The 23,248-nt window shown below is 46.1% G+C and overlaps 1 protein-coding gene across 6 annotated transcripts in view; it reads right to left on the bottom strand.

The window, feature by feature from the left end:
• Positions 1-23,248, bottom strand: part of LOC139567059 (lipopolysaccharide-responsive and beige-like anchor protein) — a 351,617-nt gene that overhangs the window by 231,037 nt on the left and 97,332 nt on the right. For 5 of the 6 annotated variants that reach the window (XM_071388496.1, XM_071388499.1, XM_071388500.1 and 2 more), the window contains exons 22-30: positions 22,513-22,705; positions 13,532-15,121; positions 12,749-12,927; positions 10,961-11,114; positions 10,177-10,357; positions 6,897-7,027; positions 5,853-5,960; positions 5,321-5,462; positions 4,711-5,059 (exon numbers count right to left, since the gene is read on the bottom strand). In XM_071388496.1, the coding sequence (XP_071244597.1) occupies positions 4,711-5,059; positions 5,321-5,462; positions 5,853-5,960; positions 6,897-7,027; positions 10,177-10,357; positions 10,961-11,114; positions 12,749-12,927; positions 13,532-15,121; positions 22,513-22,705 (3,027 nt within the window). The remainder of the gene's footprint in view (positions 1-4,710; positions 5,060-5,320; positions 5,463-5,852; positions 5,961-6,896; positions 7,028-10,176; positions 10,358-10,960; positions 11,115-12,748; positions 12,928-13,531; positions 15,122-22,512; positions 22,706-23,248) is intronic. The other variant, XM_071388497.1, reaches the window with a different exon arrangement.

Below are 23,248 nucleotides of genomic sequence, written 5' to 3'. Positions count from 1 at the left end.
CACACACACACACACACACACACACACACACACACACACACACACACACACACACACACACACACACACACACACCTCCCCAAGGGCTTGACACAGCCTGGCGCCTGGCTTCTCTTACTCATAACCAGTGCAGAGAACCAACCCATGGTCTCTCCTGTCTCTCTCCCGCCGCTGTCGACACCTCTCTCCCTGGGTGCTTCACGTCAGCACCACCCCTGATACTAGTGACTACCCTCCAATCTAGTCAGTATCTGACCAGCCGAGTTAACTGGATAGGCCTTTCCCTTCTGGTAGGACTTAGAGTAGACGTATCTGGCACTGCCATTTCTGATGGCTACAGTACAGAGTATGTGAATTATTTAATCATCCAATGGCTTTTTCAAGTTTTATGTGTGCTTGTTTTTTTTAAATGGTCAAATTAATCAACTAAACTAAAAACACATCATGTAATACTAGCTACACATGTTCACGTATCGTGTTTTCAAACATGATTCATACTACAAAAGAACAACAGGCCATTAGTCAGATTCCACATGGGAATTGTTAAGTGGGATGAACTATATTTTTAATTCCCAAGTGGACGTTGAGGTTAGCATCAGATTCCCACCACAGACAAGCTTAACAGGACACATTGAAGTAAATATCCAGATGAATGCTAACTGCATGTCTCATACTGTTGCCCCCTCCAGAGAGGCCCCCCTACCCCCCTCTCCTGTTTATCCTTAAGGCTTATTCATGTAAGGGGATGGGGGTGGGGCCCCAGCGGCTGTCTGTCTGTCTGTCTGTCTGTGTCCCACGCAGTCTGGCTTTGATCTTCCTCCCTCTCCCTCTCATTTCATGCGGCCCTGTGCATGTGAACATGTGAATCATGCCTCCTGTGTTCTTTATATCCACCTAACAACAACCCCTTCCCAACCTCCAACGCTCTGCCCGTGACTTTCAGTCACAGCGTCCGGTTGGACCTGGCCTTGGTGACATCAGTGATTAAAGACAGTAGTGTTTGGCCTGAGGACAGCAGAGGTGGAGAGAGGTGGTGAGAAAGAAGGGAGAGATGGAGCACCCTCCATGTCTCTCCCAGTGTGACAGGGGATCACACTAAAGGTTCCTATTCAAGGAGGCCCACTGTCATCTATCTGGTCTGACAAGTATCTGTCATGGCAGTATGCTGTTTGTTGATCACAGTATGTTCAAGTGCCAATGAGCAACTAGCTAAGATATTTGCACTCAATAAATGTACTTACAGTTCCTTAACACAAAACATCACATTTTCAACACGGTCGATCTTTGCTTTACAAAAGGCATGTGGCAAGTCCAATGTACAGCATTCAAAATACCTTACTAACACAAATGTCAAACTAACACCCACATTTGCTGCTGTAACATGCCATGTAAATCACACTGCTATTCTGCCTCTCGTAGACAACTGTTTACCAGGGCTCTGGTTAGCATCAGCAAATATTTGTGGACTTTGTCATAACAGGGGCATATCCCCGAGACGTATGTATGTATGGCAGAATCTAGCCGACCGGGCCTCCATCTCTCTGCCTAGTAAATAAATCAGAGTGATACTTCACCTCTGACCCCGGCCATTTTTATCTGGGAGATCCTGCTTTTTCCACGCTCGTAAATTTAAATCCCCGGGACCAGTTATTTGGATGGAGGAAGGCCGGTTGGTTCCCATGTTTTGGCGTAGGTGTCAGCGTCAGTCTGTCTGTCTACACAGGGTGTCTGTCTGCACCGCTGTCACTGAGACATGCAGGACTTTATGATGAACTACTGCTGTGTGTTTGAGCATGAGGTAGCTGAGCAGAGCTGGGCAATAGGGACAAGAATCCATATTGCGATAAATTGCCCTAATTGATGTGATAACGATAACTAAAACGATAGGTTTATAATATTCATGTACACCACAGTTTAAAAATATATATTATTTAAACTACTATTACTAGTTTGATGGTTGTAACCATTAATTGTCCCATTAACAAATCACTCATTTCAGCAAACGTATTTCATTTCAAACTTCACATTTCTCTAGAAAAGGCTACTTATCATCATGAACGATATCAGCAAAATGCCTGCGATAAGTGATCGGTGGTGTCAACAACAAATAATGGTTTATCGTCCCAGCTCCATAGCGGAACCATTTGAGTGATCAGATTAATTTATATCATAGAGAAGTCTCTTTTTTATTATTGTCAGAATCATATTAATTTGTTGTCTTAAAAGATGACTCAAATCTAAAACAAATACTATTTTAACCATTTCAAATACACCTACATTCTTATGCAGTTTGGGTATGCTCTGATGGAATTTCCCTACCATCTGAGTGAAAATGAAAAGCTAAAAGTCTGCACTCACACAGACGGTAGAGATTAGAGTAGACCTGAGAGAGAGAGGAGCAGGGGAGAGCAGAGCCCAGACCTCAACACAGACGGTAGAGATTAGAGTAGACCTGAGAGAGAGAGGAGCAGGGGAGAGCAGAGCCCAGACCTCAACACAGACGGTAGAGATTAGAGTAGACCTGAGAGAGAGAGGAGCAGGGGAGAGCAGAGCCCAGACCTCAACACAGACGGTAGAGATTAGAGTAGACCTGAGAGAGAGAGGAGCAGGGGAGAGCAGAGCCCAGACCTCAACACAGACGGTAGAGATTAGAGTAGACCTGAGAGAGAGAGGAGCAGGGGAGAGCAGAGCCCAGACCTCAACACAGACGGTAGAGAGTAGACCTGAGAGAGAGAGAGGAGCAGGGGAGAGCAGAGCCCAGACCTCAACACAGACGGTAGAGATTAGACCTGAGAGAGAGGAGAGGAGAGCAGAGCCCAGACCTCAACACAGACGGTAGAGTAGACCTGAGAGAGAGAGAGAGCAGAGGAAAGCAAAGCCCAGACCTCAACACAGACGGTAGAGATTAGACCTGAGAGAGAGAGGAGCAGAGGAGAGCAGAGCCCAGACCTCAACACAGACGGTAGAGATTAGACCTGAGAGAGAGAGGAGCAGAGGAGAGCAGAGCCCAGACCTCAACACAGACGGTAGAGAGTAGACCTGAGAGAGAGAGGAGCAGAGGAGAGCAGAGCCCAGACCTCAACACAGACGGTAGAGAGTAGACCTGAGAGAGAGAGGAGCAGAGGAGAGCAGAGCCCAGACCTCAACACAGACGGTAGAGAGTAGACCTGAGAGAGAGAGGAGCAGGGGAGAGCAGAGCCCAGACCTCAACACAGACGGTAGAGATTAGACCTGAGAGAGAGAGGAGCAGAGGAGAGCAGAGCCCAGACCTCAACACAGACGGTAGAGATTAGAGTAGACCTGAGAGAGAGAGGAGCAGGGGAGAGCAGAGCCCAGACCTCAACACAGAGCACAGCCACGCAGTAGAGAGCAGAAACAATCAAGATAACCAGGCATCTCCGAGCCAGAGGTTTCAGGGTCTGTGAGGGTAGGCGGATCCTGGTGGGAGATAAAGGTAGAAGACCAGAGGAGGGGTGTGCTGACCTGGGAACCCCAGCCGCCGGGCCTTCATCTCTGGGTTAGAGGGGCCGGGAGCTGCCTGGGCTGGGGCCAGCTGGGGGTCTGACTGGGGCTCCCCGTGGCGAGGTAGAGCTGTTACTCTATGCTCTCCAGCTCTCCTCCTCTCCAACGCTAAAGGCCCCAGGAGCCGCTCTAATCCCACCAGATATGAGGAGTGCCCAGAGTCCTGACAAAGCATTCCACAGATAAAGAGGCTGAGGATCACAGGGATGCCTCGGAATTCCCACCGATTGGAAGAGGAGGAGTGTGGGGGGTGGATGGGGAGGCGGGGTTGATGGAGAAACGCTTTCTTTCTTCCTTGGCATGAGAACCTTGACTAGGTGTCTCTCCTCCTGTGGAGGGGGGGATCTTGCTCTCTCTTTCTCTCACGCACTCTCTCTCTCCCTTTTTCTCTCTCCCCGCTTTCTTTGTGTCTGGTGTGCCACAAAGACTATTCCCCCAAATACAAACCAGACCTCGTCCTCAGTCCGTCCGTCAGCTAACTCTCACTTAGAGATGTCTGTATAGTCTGTATAGGTACAGTACACCCACCCACACACAGCACCGCCTTCCGTTCCCACTAAGTCTCTGACCGCTCGCCCCCTCACTCCATAGGGGATCCATCTAGCCAGCTTCTCTTTCCCTTATTATAGTACCAGAGAGACAGACAGCCTAGCCCACGGTGCAGACAGAGAGAAAGAAAGACCGGGAAAGAGAGAGACGAAAAAGAGAAGCTATTAAATATCAGTGACAAGGTGAAAAGAAACAGCTTCCTGCTGGCTGCCACAGAGTCGTCTTTAAGATCACTCTCCCTCTCCCTTTCCCCTCTTACTCTCTCTCTTCCTCTGGCAGATGCCTCGATTGTTTTGATGTGTTTTCCTGGAGACAGGTACTTTGTAGCCCTGTTTATTTGTGTTGAGAAGCCACGTCGACAGGCAAACCAGGGAGCTACAGGGATGGGGTCGGGGGGGTGGGGGTACAAGAGTTTAAAAGGGGGTCTGATGGTAGTGGGTTTCTGATGTGATGCTTCCTCGCCTTCACTTAGTACATGTTCATGTCGGACCGTTTCAAGGTAGGGAGGGGAGGGGAGGGGTTAAGAGCTGTGAGGCTGTGAACCAGGTCAAGAGGTATTTAAAAAGTTAGCAGACTCCGATACAGAGATCAGCCTTTGAGAGACTGACCCCTGATTCTAAAACTCTGTGGCCCACGCACCTGTCAAAGGATCTGAACTGGTTGGGGTTGTTTCCCATAGCAGCTCCCAGGAAGGCCGGCGGCAGAAGGCTGGGGTCCACCATGATGTCATCAGCAGGCGCCGAGACCAGGCTGCGCAGGATGTCCTTCACGTTCTTCCCGCCCCTGGCGTCCGCCGCGGGGTTCTCTCTGTGACCCCTGACCTCTGAGGAGAGGGTGGACAGGGCTTCGGACACGGCGTCGGGCCCCTGGGCGGTGGAGTCTGCCTCGCTGGGGGCCACGGAGCTATGGTCATCCCCGATGCCAGAGTCTCGGCGACGGAGGGAGACACTGCTCTCCAGGTCGGGACCGCCAGAGACGGCATTACTGTCTGATGGGCGGAAACATTAAAGGAGGTTTAAAAACATTGAGAAAAACCTGAACTTTCTACGTGCTTCAAAAATGAATGAGAATCTAGTATAGCACATCTAAGAGGTTGTAAAGACTATCAACACACCAGTACATTTCAAGACACAATCAAGACATTTGGAAATTCCATATATAACTAATGTATAAGACAGAGATTGACATCTTGAGGGATGGACACTTGCTAGATGTAGCTCCTGCATAGCCATATGGGTGAGGTGTGTACCTGCGCTCCTGGCAGACTGGCTGCGCTGGGGGAGTTTCTTGTCGTTTTGGGGCTCCAGGATGTCTCGGTACTTGGACACCATGAGAACAGAGATGAAGTAAACCACGGCCAGGGCCAAGAACTGAGCCTGCTTACTGTCCTCCTTTACCAAAACACACACAACATGCAACACAGCTATAATACAGTACACCACCAGTCTGTAATATGTTTGAATACGTACAGATGTAGGATCTTAATTTGATCACCCTGTTTTTTTATACTTGTAAGTGTATTTGAGGTTTTAATAAGGCTTCTGAAATGTGTAATTTCCACTTTGAAATTTCAGACTTGATTTTATAAACACATACAGAAATGCAATAATAATACACATTTCCTGTTGCTGCAGGAACAGTTTCCTGCTGTAGCAAACTGGCTCAAATGAAGATCCTACAGTATAATTTTTTTTTTTTTTTTGCAATGCATAGCTACTGTTATTTATTTGAAAAGTTGACTCGTTTCAACCTCAGTCTTTATCAAAGCTTTATAAACTCACGATATCTCTGAAGACCACGGCTCTGAGGCGGTTGATGTCCATTTCCTGTAGGAGACGGTCCATGTCTCTGATGGGAGACATCCCTCCTGTCACAACATCAACAGGGCTCTGCAGGGGTAGAACACACGTTCACATGCACACACAGACACGCAGGCAAGCACACAGACAGAAACAGACAGACACAGACACGAACAGACACACACATAATAATGTAAGCACCTATTGCTGGTTAATGCTGAAAACACCATCATCAGTTTTAATGCTCTACCCACTGTCCAAAACTAGACTTCTCTGTAAGTCGAAGACATCACAAATGATAACTGATTGTCATGGAATGTGTATGTGTTAGCAGAGGTCAACCACCACGGCCCATTCCACCATCAGTAGCCCGAGTGTTGAAAATCAACCCATGGGAAGTGTATAGTTGGCCAGTCCACATACAGTATCTGCCCCATTCAGCGGGATGTTGTGTATCCCCTTGAGACTCAGACCCTTAACATAATGGGTTTACCATAGAGCCACTCACTGCATTATGAATGAGATTTTACACACTGGTTTCAGGAAGAAAAACAGTGATTTAAAAATAAATGTTTTACTGGAAGTCACTATATCAAATCAAAAGGCCAACAATGACAAAGAGCCTTGTCTAGTGTAACATAACTGCAGGCAAAGTAATGCAATAAGATATCAGCTAATGCAATAATAACTCTCTGCTATTACATAGGGAGGACCACAAAGGGATGGGTTCCTGCAGGGGAATTATTAGGATGCAACACAAGACAAAGGATGACTTAGAGGGATGCTTACAATTCACTAAGTGCAGTGATCCTATTCAACTAATATACAGGAGGAGATGTCATCAATTATGGTATTTCTCCATGTCTGCTAGGGAGATTGGGAAATGTAAAAAAATAATTTGGGGGGGGTTATTGCTAGAAAGTCAAGATTCCCGAAATGACAGAAAGAGGAGAGGGAGGGAGAAGTGGCGGGGGGGGGGCAGAAGAGAGAGTCTGTGACTCAGTGAGGAGGGATGATACTACTTGCCTGCGCGGGCATGGCCTTGGCGGCTCCCATGAGGCTGTGCACGGCTTGCTGGCCGCGGGCGCTGTCCTGGCTGGGCTTGAAGTGAGAGTGCTGCTGACATTCCAGACAGTTCCTCACAGCCATGGCACACACTGCAGAGAGAGATGAGAGAATGGAGAGAGAGATATTGGAGAAAGAGAAAGAGAGTGTTGCGGTGGATGTATAAGTCAAAGAAAATAGGCTGCGTACATATATTTTGAAGAGGTTATCGCAGGTGCAGCAAAATGCTTATGTTCAAGCTCCAACAGTGCAGTAATACCTAACATTACAAAATACACACAAATCCAAAAGGAAAGAAATGAAGGCATATCAGAATGAGCCATGTCTGAGTCCGGAATATAAATCTATATGTATATGATGGTGTGTATAGACATGATGGACAATATATGAATAGAAAAGGTGTGTACAGCAGTAATTATATAGGATGAGCCTTGACTAGAATATAGTATATACATATGAAGTGGGTAAAACAGTATGTAAATATTATTAAAGTGACCAGTGTTCATTGACTGTGTCCATAGGGCAGCAGTGTCTAAGGTGCAGGGTAGAGTACCGGGTGGTGCCGGCTAGTAACAGTGTCTAAGTTCAGGGCAGGGTACTGGACGGTGGTCAGCTAGCGGTGACTATTTAACAGTCTGATGGCCTGGAGATAGAAGCTGAAAAACAGCTTGAGAGAGAGTCTCTCTGTCCCAGCTTTGATGAACCTGTACTGTAACCGCTTTCTAGATGGTAGCGGGGTGAACAGACCGTGACTGAGGTGCTTGATAATCTTCTTGTCCTTGCTTTCACACTGGGTGCTGAAGATGTCCTGGAGGAAGACACACTTCCCCTGGTGAAGAATTGGGCTGGAGAGCACTGTGGCTGTGGACAATGCAGTTGCCGTACCAGGCGGTGATAAAGCCTGATAGGATGCTCTCAATGGTGCATCTATAGAAGTTTGTGAGGGTCTTAGGGGCCAAGCGGAATTTCTTCAGCCTCCTGAGGTTGAAGAGGCGCTGTTGCGCCTGTCTGTGTGGGTGGACCATTTCATATTGTCAGTGATGTGTACGCTGAGGAACTTTCACCCTCTCCTCTACTGTCCCGTCAATGTGGATGGGGGCGTGCTCTCTCTGCTGTCTCCAGAAGTCCACAATCAGCTCCTTCATATTGTTGACGTTGAGGGAGAGGTTATTTTCCTGGCACAACTCAACCAGGGCCCTCACCTCCTCCCTGTAGGTTGACTCATCGTTGTTGGTAATCAGGCATACCACTGTTGTGTCGTCTGGAAACGTGATGACTAAGTTAGAGACGTGTGTAGCCACGCAGTCATGGGTGAACAGGGAGTCCAGGAGGGGGCTGAGCACGCACCCTTGTGGGGCCCCTGTGTTGAGGATCAGCGTAGTGGAGGTGTTGTTGCCTACCTTCAACCCCTGGGGGCGGCCCTTCAGGAAGTCCAGGGGTGAAGTAGTGAGAGAACGAGCAACCAAAAAAGCAAGGCAGGAGGAGACAGAGAGAAGCCAAGAGAAGAGAGAATTGGGGAGAGACAGAAAGTGAGAAGTGAGGAGCGGTTGAGAAAGAATTTAACTCTCCAGGAACAAGGTCAAGGCTCCAGTCCACCTGGAGACAACAGCGTTCACCTCTTCTCTCCCTGCTCCCCTAGCCCCAACACTAGTTCCCCCTGTATCCAAGGTAACACTAGATCTCCCTGTATCCAAGGTCACACTAGTTCTTCCTGTATCCAAGGTCACACTAGTTCTTCCTGTATCCAAGGTCACACTAGTTCTCACTGTATCCAAACCCTGCATGGGGTTCATTCAATATTGGATGACAATGGTGCCTCTCTGCATGTGGGTCTTGCCTGGGTAACAAACTACCACACAGAACATGAGGTAAAATATCCACTGTTTGATAACTTCAGGTAGGTTTCTGGCTCCTGCCACGGCAAGGGGGCATTTTTAAATTATTTATATGATATATTACGGTGCTATATTCCGAGCACCGCCTTCTATTTTGCTTTCTATCCTTCTTTTAGCACCTCCCTCGTTTCTGTATTTGACAACTGACAAATGTGAACTCTGAACCGTCTAGATTAGAGGTGGAAGTATTTAATCTGGAATGGTCTGGAGTTTTACATTGAGGCCTTCAGGAGAGGCAGTGTGTGTGTGTGTGTGTGTGTGTTTGTGTGCCTGTGTGTAAGTTCCCCCTTGAAACCTTGTTACAGTCTACCCAAATCAGATTACTGCACCAGCAACAGGGAAAGAATACCTCATCAAAAATTAATCTCATAACGGCAGCTCTCTAAAAGCAGGCATGTGCTACGACAACATCACTCTCCACCGAGCTCCCCACCAATGAGAATGGCCGTTGGGATAAACCCAGGGGGAAAAACACGACTGGCTATCAGCTGAACAAGGTGGCGTACAGGGCGACCATTTTGTTTACGAGCTAGTTTGTAAGGAGTATTTAAAAGCAAAAATGGATACCAGAGCACGGCCCATTACCCAAATGGAGCAGATGGTTTAAATCACCATGCATAGTCTTACTGTACTAGGGAGCTTAGGAGTTGGATGAGGGGTGGGTTGGAGGTTGGATAAGGTGGTTGGTGTAATGTAGTGCCTGAATAAAATGAATAATGTAAAGCATTTGAAGTATATTTTATTCAGCTAGCAGAGCAGGGGTCTAGCCGTGTCTCGGAGCTGTCACTGGGTTACTTTAATAGACTGGAACATGAGGCAGAGAAAGAGAGCGAGAGAGAGGCAGGCCTAGGGCTACAGCCAGGGCCATTACGGGGGAATCGACTAATCATAGGCGGCCATTTTAGAGTGTTGCAGCGCAGAGGGGTTATAATAACAAGATAAGAGAGGGCTGCTACGAGCCAAGAGCGAGAGCGAGAAAGAGAGAGGATACACTGTGGAGAGCTTTGGCAGCTCAGGCTGCTATTAGAGTCTACTGCAGTCTGATATAGAGGGGGATCGATAAAAAGAGGTGAATGAGGAGGAAAAGGGTGAGAAAAGGAGGAAGTGAAGGGAGAAGGAGGAAGAAGGAGGAAGTAAAGGGAGAAGGAGGAAGTGAAGGGAGAAGGAGGAAGTGAAGGGAGAAGGAGGAAGTGAAGGGATGAGGAAAACAGGGAAACTAGAAGGGAAGACATGTAAAGAGCAGAACAGGAAGAGAATATGGGAATGGGGAGAGGAGATGTGAGGAGATGGGAAGGCCAGAAGGGATGGAGGAGGAGAGAGAGGCAGAGAGGTTCTTCCATACGTACCCAGGCGAAGGCTCTGTCTGAGGATACCGCCAGAGGACATGTTCTTCTCAGCCTCGATCTCGGTGAAGTTGAGGGAGGAGGCGAAGATCAGAACATCCACCAGGTTGATGAGGCGCTGCAGGAAGGTGACCGACGCCTCCACCGACAGACCCTGGGACGGCTCAATGTTCTCCAGATCATGCTGAGGAGAAGAAGAGGGACAAACACCACCATCACTAGCATCATTACTGTCAAATCCAAACTAAATTATGACATGTAGCTATTAGTCAACTTAGGGACCATGTTTGGTAAGAAAGGAAATGGTTCAACGTCTGCAGAGCAACATCATCTCGTCAATTCAATTTCCACTCTGTCCATTTCAGATATCAATCAGATTAAATCCTCATTGAATTCAATCCCGTCTTTGAATCTAATTATGATGGAATTGACCCCTGCTGTAGCCACAGCCATCAGTCCATACTGGACATGGTTTCTAGTGTAAATGGTAAAGGGAGTGGTATGGAGGGGAGACAGACAGAGGCCCACAGGTCCATCAGGGTTTATGTTATACTGGAGTGCTACTGTCACTGGGGTCAGACAGTACAAAAACACACTAACCATGTTAGCACTGGCCAACTATAGTCTAATGTGATTGGAGAAAGGTTAACGGGGATGGATGGACAGGGATAACCTCCTGTGGGTGGCCATACACAAACACACACACCAGAGACAGACAGAGACAGACAGAGACAGACAGACCGACACAACAGACCGACACAACAGCAAGACAGACAGTGTCTCTCACTGAGGAGGATGTGGCAGCAGAAAGCAGGGGCAGGATGCCTCCACAGGCCATGATGAGGTTGTCCACCACCTGAGAGATGAGGTGCACTGTGTTGTGGACAAAGACCACATTCTCACTGCTGTTCACAAAGTCCATCACCGTCTTAGTGGAGTGACTGGGAGAGAGGAGACGGGCATAAATTACACAGAGGTACATAGAAGCTAAACATTATAACCATTGAATCAATGTACAACACAATCAATGCCTTCAGAAAGTATTCATACCCCTTGACATATTCCACATTTTGTTGTGCTACAGCCTGAATTCAAAATGGATTCAATATTTTTTCCCCCCTCACCCATCTGGACACATTATCCTATACAGACAAATGGAAAAAATGTTTTTACAAATGCTTCCTAATTTATTGAAAATGAAATACAGAAATATCTCATTTACATAAGTATTCACATTCCCTTGTTTACACTTTGTAGAAGCACCTTTGGCAGCGATTACAGCTGTGAGTCTTTCTGGGTAAGTCTCTAAGAGCTTTGCACACCTGGATTGTACAACATTTGCCCATTATTTTTTCCAAAACTCTTCAAGCTCTGTCAAGTTGGTTGTTGAACATTGCTAGAAAACCATTTTCAGGTCTTGCCATAGATTTTCAAGCCGATTTAAGTAAAAACTGTAACTCTGCCACACAGGAACATACAATGTCATCTTGGTAAACAACTCCAGTGTAGATTTGGCCTTGTGTTTTAGGTTGTTGTCCTGTTGAAAGGTGAATTTGTCTCCCAGTGTCTGGTGGACAGCAGACTGAACCATGTTTTCATCTAGGATTTTGCCTGTGCTTAGCTCCATTCAGTTTAGTTTTATCCTGAAACTCCCCCCTCCCAGGCCTTAACGATTACAAGCTTGCTTTTAACATGACGCAGCCACCACTATGCTTGAAATTCTGTATTTGTATTCAGGAGAAAAAGTGAATTACTTTAGCACATTTTTTGCAGTATTACTATAGTGCCTTGTTGCAAACAGGATGCCTGTTTTAGAATATTTGTATTCTGTACAGGCTTCCTTATTTTCACGCTGTCATTTAGGTTAGTATTATAGAGTTACTACAATGTTGATCCATCCTCGGTTTTCTCCTATCACAGCCAATAAACTCTAACTGTTTTAAAGTCACCATTGGACTCATGGTTCCTCATTCACTGCTTGACTGAGGGGCCTTACAGATAATTGTATGTGTGGGGTACAGAGATTAGGTAGTCAAAAAATCATCTTAAACACTATTATTGCACACAGAGTGAGTCCTTGCAACTTATTGTGACTTATTAAGTACATTTTTACTTCTGGTCTTAATTAGGCTTGCCTTTAAAAAGGGGTTGAATACCCATTGACTCAAGACGTTTCAGCTTTTCATTATTTATTCATTTGTTTTTGTTTTAAATCCAGTTTGACATTATGGGATATTGTGTGTAGGCCAGTGACACAAAATCGAATTTTTAAATTCAGGCTGTAACACAGAATGTGGAAAAAGTCAAGGGGTGTGAATACTTTCTGAAGGCCCTGTATCTATTCTGTTTAAACCTCTCAGAGTTTTTTTTCAACCCTTGTTTTACATGTTGACTGAAAGCACCTTCTCATTTACAGCAACAACCTGGAGATCACAATGTTCACAGGATAGACAGTATTTTTTGTTGTAAGTTAGTGAGTTGGAAAGTCGCCTGTCCTTCAACCATTCTAGTGTTAGAAATCAGATCAAAATGCTATGCAATTTTCCATGTATTTCAACCAATTCCCCTCCTTTACCTCCTCCACATCTGCACGTCAGTCTCGATGGAGAAGAGCAGGTCTGTGAGCAGGCGCTGGTGCATGTGAGACCAACGGAACTCTGGAATACGGAACATGGTGGAGCGAGCGGAGGAGCTGCTCTCGCTGGCCTGGCCTCCTGAGGCACCGGCTGCAGCTGCGTCGCCCTGAGGAACCTCCTGTGGTACAGCACTCAGGACAGTTAGCAGCAGCATTAGCCATATATATATATACAAACAGGATAAGCTTTGGCTTTAGCATTAGCAATATACAACTAAAAAGGATTAGCTTTGGCTTTAGCATTAGCCATACAAATAAAAAAAGGATTAGCTTTGGCTTCAGCATTAGCCATATAAATATAAACATGAATAGCTTTGACTTTAGCATTAGCCACATACATATAAACAGGATTAGCTTTGGCTTTAGCATTAGCCATATAAATATAAACAGGATTAGCTTTGGCTTTAGCATTAGCCATATACAAATAAACAGGATTAGCTTTGGCTTTAGCCATATAAATATAAACAGGAATAGCTTTGGCTTTAGCATTAGCATTAGCCATATAAATATAAACAGGATTACCTTTGGCTTCAGCATTAGCCATATAAATATAAACAGGATTAGCTTTGGCTTTAGCCATATAAATATAAACAGGATTAGCTTTAGCAATATAGCCATACCCACGTACATACTGTACATTATAAAGCACTTATCGTGAAAGACACAATACACATGTAAATACATGTTAAGACCAGTAAATAGATGAAAGCAGTGATGACATACAGGTGTGGAGGTCTCCTTTAGCTCCAGTCTCTCTGTGTCTGAGGCCACACTGGACACATCCAGCCTGGCAATGTGGATCTCTTTGGTCTTGGTGGCAGAGCCAGGGCCCTCTGCTGCACTGTCTTTCCCTGCCTCCACAACAGTAGAAGTGGCTACCTTCGGAGAGGTATCAGTCCTGGTGCTGGGGGCCTCTGTGGCCCCTGAGGCCTGTGGGGCTTCTGGCTGGACCGCCTTGGTGCTGGGGGCCTCTGCTGGTGCTACAGCCTGTGGGGTGTCAGATTTAGAGACAGTGGCCCCTACTGCTGCTGTTGGTGGTAGTATGGCCTCCAGGGCTGTAGGGGGCGATGTTGTGGACTCTAAAGGCTGCTGTGCTGGCTCTGTGCTGGTGGGGTCGGTGCCTGGTGCAGACGGGTCCAGGTCAATCTCCTCCATTTTAGGGGGTTGCGTCTGACTCTCCTCAGGTACAGAAGCAGGTGGTGTCTCTTGACTTTCCACTGCTGACTTTGTGACCTCGGCAACACTCTCCTCTTCCTTCTTCTTTTCAGTTTTAACCTCCTCTGTCTTGATCTCCTCTGCTTTAACCTCTTCCATCTTCTCCTCCTCAACTACAACCTCCTCTGTCTTCACCTCCTCTGCCTCCTTTTCTTCCTCCTCTCCACCAGCGGCGGAGACAAAAGAGGATTCCTCCATGCTTTCGTCGGTGGAGCTGGGTCGGACCTGGTCACTGACTGACTGGACAGATGCCCCGACTGCTGACCCCTCCGCCACGCTGCCCTTCTGGCAGGCCGAGATGGCAGCAGAGACCTGTTCCTCTGGTTGCTTTGCCAGTTCCGGTTCCTTGGGTTCCTTCAGGGAATCTTCAGACATAAGAACGTCGGCGGCTTTGTAGCTGTGCGTTTCTGACCCCTTCTCTCCATCCGTTTGAGGTCTTACTACTTTGTCGGTATCAGATGTTTTACCATCCTCGCTTGTTTCCGTTTTAGCCACCTTCGCGTCATCAGTTTCTGGCTTGGTCGCTTCGTCTGTTTCAGCTGTGCTAGATGCTGCTGCAGCATCATCAGACTTGTCTGTGGCGGTCTCAGTCTCAGTCATGGCCTCAACGGTCTTACTGCTGACTTTATCCTCAGTAAGTTTAGCTTCAGTCTCCCGTGTTGTAGCTTCAGCTCTGTCACCAGCACCTCCTCTCTGATCCTCAGAGATCTGATTCTGGACCTGCTGTAGTTCCTCATTATCCTCTTCTTCAGCTCTGGCCAGCATGTTGGACACCGTTATGGGTGCTTGACCCCTCTGACTTCTATCTCCTTCTCTCTCTGGAGGGCTGGGGGTGGAGGCAGATGCTGTTGAGGGAGGGGTAGTGTTGGGGGACTCCTGGTTCTGGGGGACCCCCTCTGGGTCAATGGTGAGCTCGATCACGGTGGAGGGGGCAGTCTCCTCCCCCTGATCCCTGTTGGTCCGGAGCTGGCCCAGAATCTCAGAGTCTCGGCTGGCCCCGGAAATGGTCCGAATACCAGCCGCATCGCCCTCGGAGCCCAGTCTCTGGTACTGACGGAACATACGGGCCAGGTTCTCCTTGTGCTGCTCAAAGGTCACCTGCAAACATAAACAATAAACAAAGCAAAGCGTTAGTTTCGTTTGACAGGCGCTATGTGGGGCCTACAACAAACTTTAGACCAGATTTTAGCTACATAGATTTTTTTTTACATTTGAGTCATTAAGCAGACGCTCTTATCCAAAGTGACTTACAGGAGCAATTTGGTTTAAGTGCCTTGCTCAAGGGCACATCGATAGAGTTTTCACTTAGTCGGCTCGGGGAGTCGAACCAGTGACCTTTCGGGTTACTGGCCCAACGCTCTTAACCACTAGGCTACCTGCCTAGTGGTTAAGAGCTACCTGCCTAGTGGTTAAGAGCTACCTGCCTAGTGTCACTGACCCAATGACTGAGGGTCAGTGACATGTCCAGAGTATCATCTCTTCACCATCTGGGAGTCTATAGAGAACAATTATCTCCTGTGGCATTTGAGGAAGAGACCATCACCCATCCATGTTAGCAGTCATAGATTAGTTAGTAGATATTGTAAAGTGTGTGTCTGCCATTTGAACAGCGTCCGTGTGTCATCGGCAAATCATCACTCTCCTAATTTAAGGCCCTGCCTTAATCACTGTGGCTCTGAGGACAGAAAGTCAAAGGGGAGTAAAGAGGGAGAAAATACATCCAAACTAGATCATCTACGCTGCTTTTAACTAAGAACATTGAGAGAGAGAGAAGAGAGAAGAGAAGAGAGGAGAGAGAGAGAGAGAGAGAGAAAGCCTGACTATTTGTAATTAATTAGGCGTTAGTCATTAATGTTCTAAATTAGATGGCTACAAGGCTGGTCATTAATCTTCTGGTACTGGGTTGGCTGTGATTGTTAATCAATATCTGTTTTCTCAGAGTAGAAAAGTAAAGAGGCCTTTCTAAACGCACTGATAGTAACGCCCTTCTCTCTCCGGTTTAACGATCACAGTCTAGTGACTTAGCCTTCTCTCTCCGGTTTAACGATCACAGTCTAGTGACTTAGCCTTCTCTCTCCGGTTTAACGATCACAGTCTAGTGACTTAGCCTTCTCTCTCCGGTTTAACGATCACAGTCTAGTGACTTAGCCTTCTCTCTCCGGTTTAACGATCACAGTCTAGTGACTTAGCCTTCTCTCTCCGGTTTAACGATCACAGTCTAGTGACTTAGCCTTCTCTCTCCGGTTTAACGATCACAGTCTAGTGACTTAGCCTTCTCTCTCCGGTTTAACGATCACAGTCTAGTGACTTAGCCTTCTCTCTCCGGTTTAACGATCACAGTCTAGTGACTTAGCCTTCTCTCTCCGGTTTAACGATCACAGTCTAGTGACTTAGCCTTCTCCCTCCGGTTTAACGATCACAGTCTAGTGACTTAGCCTTCTCTCTCCGGTTTAACGATCACAGTCTAGTGACTTAGCCTTCTCTCTCCGGTTTAACGATCACAGTCTAGTGACTTAGCCTTCTCTCTCCGGTTTAACGATCACAGTCTAGTGACTTAGCCTTCTCTCTCCGGTTTAACGATCACAGTCTAGTGACTTAGCCTTCTCTCTCCGGTTTAACGATCACAGTCTAGTGACTTAGCCTTCTCTCTCCGGTTTAACGATCACAGTCTAGTGACTTAGCCTTCTCCTCCCCGCCATTAGTTTCTGCTTCATTTGACATTTAGCAATTTTTTACCAATTAAAAGCATGCTGCATTGCATTCAAAGTAGAGCAGTATGACCATATGGAAACTACACTGGTGTGGTTAGTCAGTGGAATAACATTAAAATGATGCATGTTGGGTTTCTATAAAGATTGAATTACCATTAGAATGGGAGTACTGTACGGTATTTAAAACGGTGGTTAGCGTAGAGCTACGATAAGAGACCAGCAGCACTGGGTGGCCAAGGCATCAGTTAAGCCAGTCTGGTCTAATTTAATTCTAGTCCACGTCTTGGTTAGAGGTATGGAACATTTTTATGCTAGTGTAGGAATACAGTGCAGGCTATTCTAACCTGACAGCTATTAGCTGGACGCGCTGTCTGTAGCCAAATCATACAGCGCTGCAAATCGACCTTACAAATTGAATTATAAACAAAAATAAATGACAAACTGAAAAAGAAATTGGTGATCAAATTTCAATATCCCTCTAAACACCCCACCTGTAAACAAACTGTATTCTAATCCAGACTCCATCTCATATAAACGCAATACAACGCATCACCGGGGGCAAACTACCTGCCCTCCAGGACACCTACACCACCCGATGTCACAGGAAGGCCATAAAGATCATCAAGGACAACAACCACCCGAGCCATTGCCTGTTCACCCCGCTATCATCCAGAAGGCGAGGCCAGTACAGGTGCATCAAAGCTGGGACCGAGAGACTGAAAAACAGCTTCTATCTCAAGGCCATCAGACTGTTAAACAGCCACCACTAACATTTAGTGGCCGCTGCCAACATACTGACTCAACTCCAGCCACTTTAATAATGGGAATTGATGGAAATTATGTAAAAATGTATCACTAGCCACTTTAAACAATGCCACTTAATATAATGTTTACATACCCTACATTACTCATCTCATATGTATATGTATATACTGTACTCTATATCATCTACTGCATCTTGCCATCTTTATGTAATACATGTATCACTAGCCACTTTAAACTATGCCACTTTATGTTTATATACCCTACATTACTCATCTCATATGTACCGTATATACTGTACTCTATACCATCTACTGCATCTTGCCTATGCCGTTCTGTACCATCACTCATTCATATATCTTTATGTACATATTCTTTATCCCTTTACACTTGTGTGTATAAGGTAGTAGTTGTGGAATTGTTAGGTTAGATTACTCGTTGGTTATTACTGCATTGTCGGAACTAAAGGCACAAGCATTTCGCTACACTCGCATTAACATCTGCTAACCATGTGTATATGTGACAAATAAAATTTGATTTGATTTTAATACAAACTGACATCACAATGCAGACCAATCTGATATCTGAATGCAATGTAGGGTTTGGCTGCTGTCCTCCATCCTTCTCTTAGACCATTTAACAACTGTTCAGAGATCAGTTTGGGCCCCAGACCGCAGGCTGTGTGGTGTGAGGCTGTGTGGCTCACCACTGGTCCAGGGAGACCTATAGCAGGTTAGGGCCTGGGAGTCCCATTGAGATCAATAGATAGGCGGCGACCACAAAACAAAGGGGAAATGGGGAAAGCCAGCGCGGCTCTAATCCAATTAGCTAAATGCAATTCCTCCCTCCTCCCAAATCAATGTCGTCTGTCTCTGCCTGCACTGCCCGCCGCAGTCCTGCCTGGACGCAACTCTTCCTTTCACTGTTTCGCGCTCTCTTTTTCCTCCCTCCCTCCCCCCTTTCTTTTTCTTATTCTCCCTTTCTCTCTCTCTCTCTCTCTCTCCTTTCCTAGATCAGTTTCCCCTGATCATGTGAAGCAGGAATATGAGCAGAGCACTGACTGGTGATGTCTTTGGGAACCAGAAGGGAGTCCATTAAGACCACATGGTTAAGGACAGCCAGACAGTTACATTGTCCTCCTATAGCTCACACAGTTGGGTTCCCAAGCTATGGGACAGGGTCCACAGGTGGGCCACCAGATACAGTCTAATTTGTTTAGGGAAACGAAGGTACTACGTAGATATCCCAATAACTCCCACCGCTCAGCACTGTGGAACTTCTAGACAATACACACAAGGCCTACAGTTACCCCTAGTCCTGTAGACCGTCGTGTGTGTGTGTGTGTGTGTGTGTGTGTGTGTGTGTGTGTGTGTGTGTGTGTGTGTGTGTGTGTGTGTGTGTGTGTCCGTGTGTCCGTGTGTCCGTGTGTCCGTGTGTCCGTGCAGGTGAGCAGCCCTGGTCAATGTTCTCCATGTCCTGTACTTCCCTCTCCTTTGTGGAGTTGTCGATGTGTCCATCTCTGCATGAAGGCTGAACAATAGAGAGAGAGGCTGGAGGCTACATCTCAACATGTTGAGTCTCAGTACTGGGAGGCTTTGTACTGTGGATCCATACTCCCTTGTGTACTGCTGCTCGTAGAGAACTAGCGTCCACATTAGAGTAAACACACAGTTTGCAATGTGTACAAGCTGCTATTGATCTAATAAAAGGCTACAAATAGACATGATTCAAATAGGACGATATCTGAAAGCCCCATCTGGCTTCTTCTGCTTTACAGGCACTCCTGCACTAATGTCTCTATCTGTTTATGTCGGATCATTTCCACAAGGTGGATACTACAGAGAAGCTGACTGTTGAAGCTAGAAGGGTATGGAGTCCTTCACACACTGATGACTGATTTACAAATCTTCCTCAAATCCAACTCATTTGTGTGCAGAGCTGTGAGAAAGGCATTGTGTGTCTGTGTGTGTGTGTGTGTGTGTGTGTGTGTGTGTGGTGTCAGCAGGCCCACCTGCAGAAACATCTGCCTGGTCTGCTCACACTGCGGCACAAAGCCTGCTGCTGCTCTGGATCAGATAAGGAACACACACATTTGTGTACACACTTGGGCGCGCACACACACACTAACATATTTGTTCATTCATACAGAAAGGTGTGCATTCATCATACTTTTCATACACATGTGCACCCACCCCACACAACCAACAGTTACACACAGGCGTGATCTTTGACTGCACACACACAGGATATGCCAGACGGTCATACATGTCCAATTGCAACTAAAGTCACCCAGCAGGTCCCAGTGCTCCAATCATATCATTTCATATTATCCCAGGTGACCATTCAGGAGTCTGCAGCAGACTATAGGGAGATCTATAAGTCACCTGAACTGGTGTCATCTAGACTAGTGCTGCTTTAGCTCAGTCTGGGCAGGCAAGGAAAGATGGAAGCAATTTCTGAAAATCTCCCTCTATCGCCCGCTCTCTCGCCCTCTGGCCATGTTAAATATAATGTAGTACCGTTCATTTAGCCCACTACTGTAAATATTGATGCAGGATGAAAACTCGGTCTTTTCCACCACTGATGTGTACAGGTTTGGTCATTATGATTAAAAAGAGGCTATAAGTGATTGTTTAATATCACCTTATTTATCCAGAATTACTGATTTGAAAAGAGCAGGGAGACTACATTAGGCAGAGGTGATTTCATTGTAATAATGTAAGTAATAAATCAGTGATACAGGATTCAGTGTTCATGTAATAAGAAATCATATGACTTAAAAACAGTGTTATTTTTGTGAGAAATGTATAAATTAATTTATGCAATTTTCATAAAAAATTCACATAAGAAACAGAGGCACTTCTTTTCAATTGCGTAATGTACACAATGTGTTCCAAGCTGCATATAAATAATGAAATGGATAGAGAAGTATGGTAGATGCATAGGAGAAGGTGTGTGCAGTATGTAGATATTTCTGAATGTGTGTCTGTATTTATCAGGATGCTCCCGGTGGGCTGGTTAAATTGATGAGGCCTTGTTTCTCTGATTGTTGAGGTGCAGCTAAGGATGAATATTCAATGTGTTCAGAATAGGCTTTCTAGAAGCCTCAGAGCGAAGGAGGAGACAATGTGTGGGTAGAGGGAGAGAGTGGTAGACACACACACAAACACACCCTGCAGCCGTGGGAGGAGAGAGCAACAGTGACAAACAGCTCTGGTGCTACAGAGGTGGCAGGAAATCTATCAAACCGGACAATAAAATTGCAATTGAGTTTCTCCAGCTTTTTTTTTGTTGAGCAAATGCATGTATCTGGATGGCTGGTGCCCGCCGCACCTACCCAATTCAGACTGCATGGACCCTCTGTGTGTGTGTGTGTGTGTGTGTGTGTGTGTGTGTGTGTGTGTGTGTGTGTGTGTGTGTGTGTGTGTGTGTGTGTGTGTGTGTGTGTGTGTGGTGCTGTTTTTAGATTAGTGCTGGGGCACTGTAAACAGAGCTAAGCAGCAAGAGCATTAATCTTGTGCAATTATGGGAAAAGGGCAATTACCATCTGTCCAGTACTGAAGAGAATGATCAATTCCTCTGCTCTCATGAATAAATAAGATGCTGTGTATTTACTGTTACAGTCTACAGTGTAGAAAGCAATAATCGTGATTTGATGTTTAAGCTTGTGTAAAACTCTGAAGTGAAAGAGTCCCTATCATTTGTCTATCAACAGCTTTAGTACAAAATGACATCACAAAAAGGAAATGACTGAAAAATGACTGTCACGATAAGACACTTAAAGTCCCAAGGCAAAAATGCAGAAACGGCAGCAGAATAATCTGGAACAGTCTAGCCAGAATTGGCGGTGATGTCATTTTGTAGCTTTCTTTGGGGGTTTTTCCACGTCTCCACAACTACATATTTACACTGTCCTTACCAATGATATGCGAAATCCTTCAGTCAGATATGATAGTGGATACAAAGTTATTTTTTCGCATACAAACTTTAGGTTGGATACACACGGACAGGGTTGAGGTGGGGTACGTAAATGTTGAGGTCGAGAGCTTTTGGTCAGGCAAATACTGTGCAACCAAGCCAACCAACTTCAGTCCTGAGAAGGAGACAGTGCCAAATGGTGTAACTGTGCCCCCTAGTGGCCTTTATCCATCACTACATCCTCAGAACTCCATAGACATCCACCTCAACACAAAAATAGCCTAGTTTCCCCTCAACCAACCTCCAATCTGCCAAACTTTATAAACCACCCACACCACAATCCGACGCCGACCAAATTACTTCACTGCCTTGGAACCTGGCTCTGTAATCCAATATCAACAATTCATTTTTAAACAGCCTTTTTTAAATTGACTTTCTGAAATAAGAAGAGCCGGTAGTTTATGTTTAACTAAAGAGTGGGAAACTCCATACATAAATAAATGACTAGAAGGGATGGAAGAGGAAAAAGAACTGATTCCATTAAGCCAGCACACTGCCGTTTTCACATCATAATCAGCACAAGATTTCCACCAGGCTGGATCTGATGGGCACCGAGAGAGAGGCACTTCTCTGTTAGTCAGTCACTATTAATCTACGAGTGGGTCACTGAGGCTAGGAGGGATCTTTGGACATTTCCTCTGAGACTGTTATTATGTCAGGATCAAACTTAAACAAGGAAGCCCCTGACTGGTTGGATAGAGACTTGAGATAGATCTTGATAGCTGAGCGCCCTGGAGAACCTGAGGTAGGAGAAAGGGCAGCGAGGTGAGTGGAGTCTAATTTCAGAGTGCTAAAGAAAGAGAAAGTAAGAGGAGAGTGAAAGAGAGCGGGGGAGAGTGTGTGTGTGTGTGTTCACAAAATAATGAAAAAGAGAAAAGGACGTAGCTAAAAAGAGAAGAGAGAGAACAAATAGATTGGAAGAGCAAGAGAAAGAGTCGGCAATCCACAGAGACGTATAGAAACCTATCCAGAAGCCCTGCGTCTCTCCGTGAGACAGAGTTTGGTTGACCGTCTGACGGGGTTAATGAGCTCTCTGACCTTGGAGTGGGTGATGGACAGGGTGTCCACCCACACGCGCCAGCCGCCCCACTCGTACTTGATGGCGTGGTAGAGCAGGATGCGGAAGATGGCGTACACCATCTCAGTGACCTTCTGCTCCTCGCTGCTCTTGGGGTTGATGAAGCACAGAGAGAGCATCCAATCCTGCCACACCGAGCACTGCAGCAGGCTCCTGATAGACAAACACACAGAGATATGAGCGCTCCGAAGACTCAGTACTGTATGTGCGTGCATACACACAAACATTTGAAAACAATTCTACATACACAGCACACTCATGTAGTGTACAGATACACAATATCACACATCTTCAAAACATCCTGTACTCTGAGCATACGAAGGACAAAGCTTGTTGGCCTCACTGCAGTAAAGCCCCAGCATGGCGCCGGCATGAGGAACTGGGAGATGTAATCGGACAGGGGATGTATGCCAGGAAAACATTGTACTGAACTCAACCAGAGGGCTGTACTGAAGTGATATTGGTGCAGACCTGGGTTCAAATAGTATTTGTTTCCTTTCAAATACTCCCTAGAGTGGATTGATTGAGCTTGATAGAGATTGCCTGGCGCAATTGAACCAATGGAATAGTCGCAAAACTGCAAAGCTCCGCCCACCTGGCACTCCAGGCGGGCTCAAGCAAGCCCTGAAAGTATTTGAATGATTTCAAATACTATTTGAACCCAGTTCTTGTTTAGTGGTAGTCTATTGTAGTGTA

The sequence above is a fragment of the Salvelinus alpinus genome, unplaced genomic scaffold, assembly GCF_045679555.1.
Source record: "Salvelinus alpinus unplaced genomic scaffold, SLU_Salpinus.1 scaffold_41, whole genome shotgun sequence".
Taxonomy (NCBI): domain Eukaryota; kingdom Metazoa; phylum Chordata; class Actinopteri; order Salmoniformes; family Salmonidae; genus Salvelinus; species Salvelinus alpinus.
This window is presented reverse-complemented; position numbering and strand designations above follow the sequence as displayed.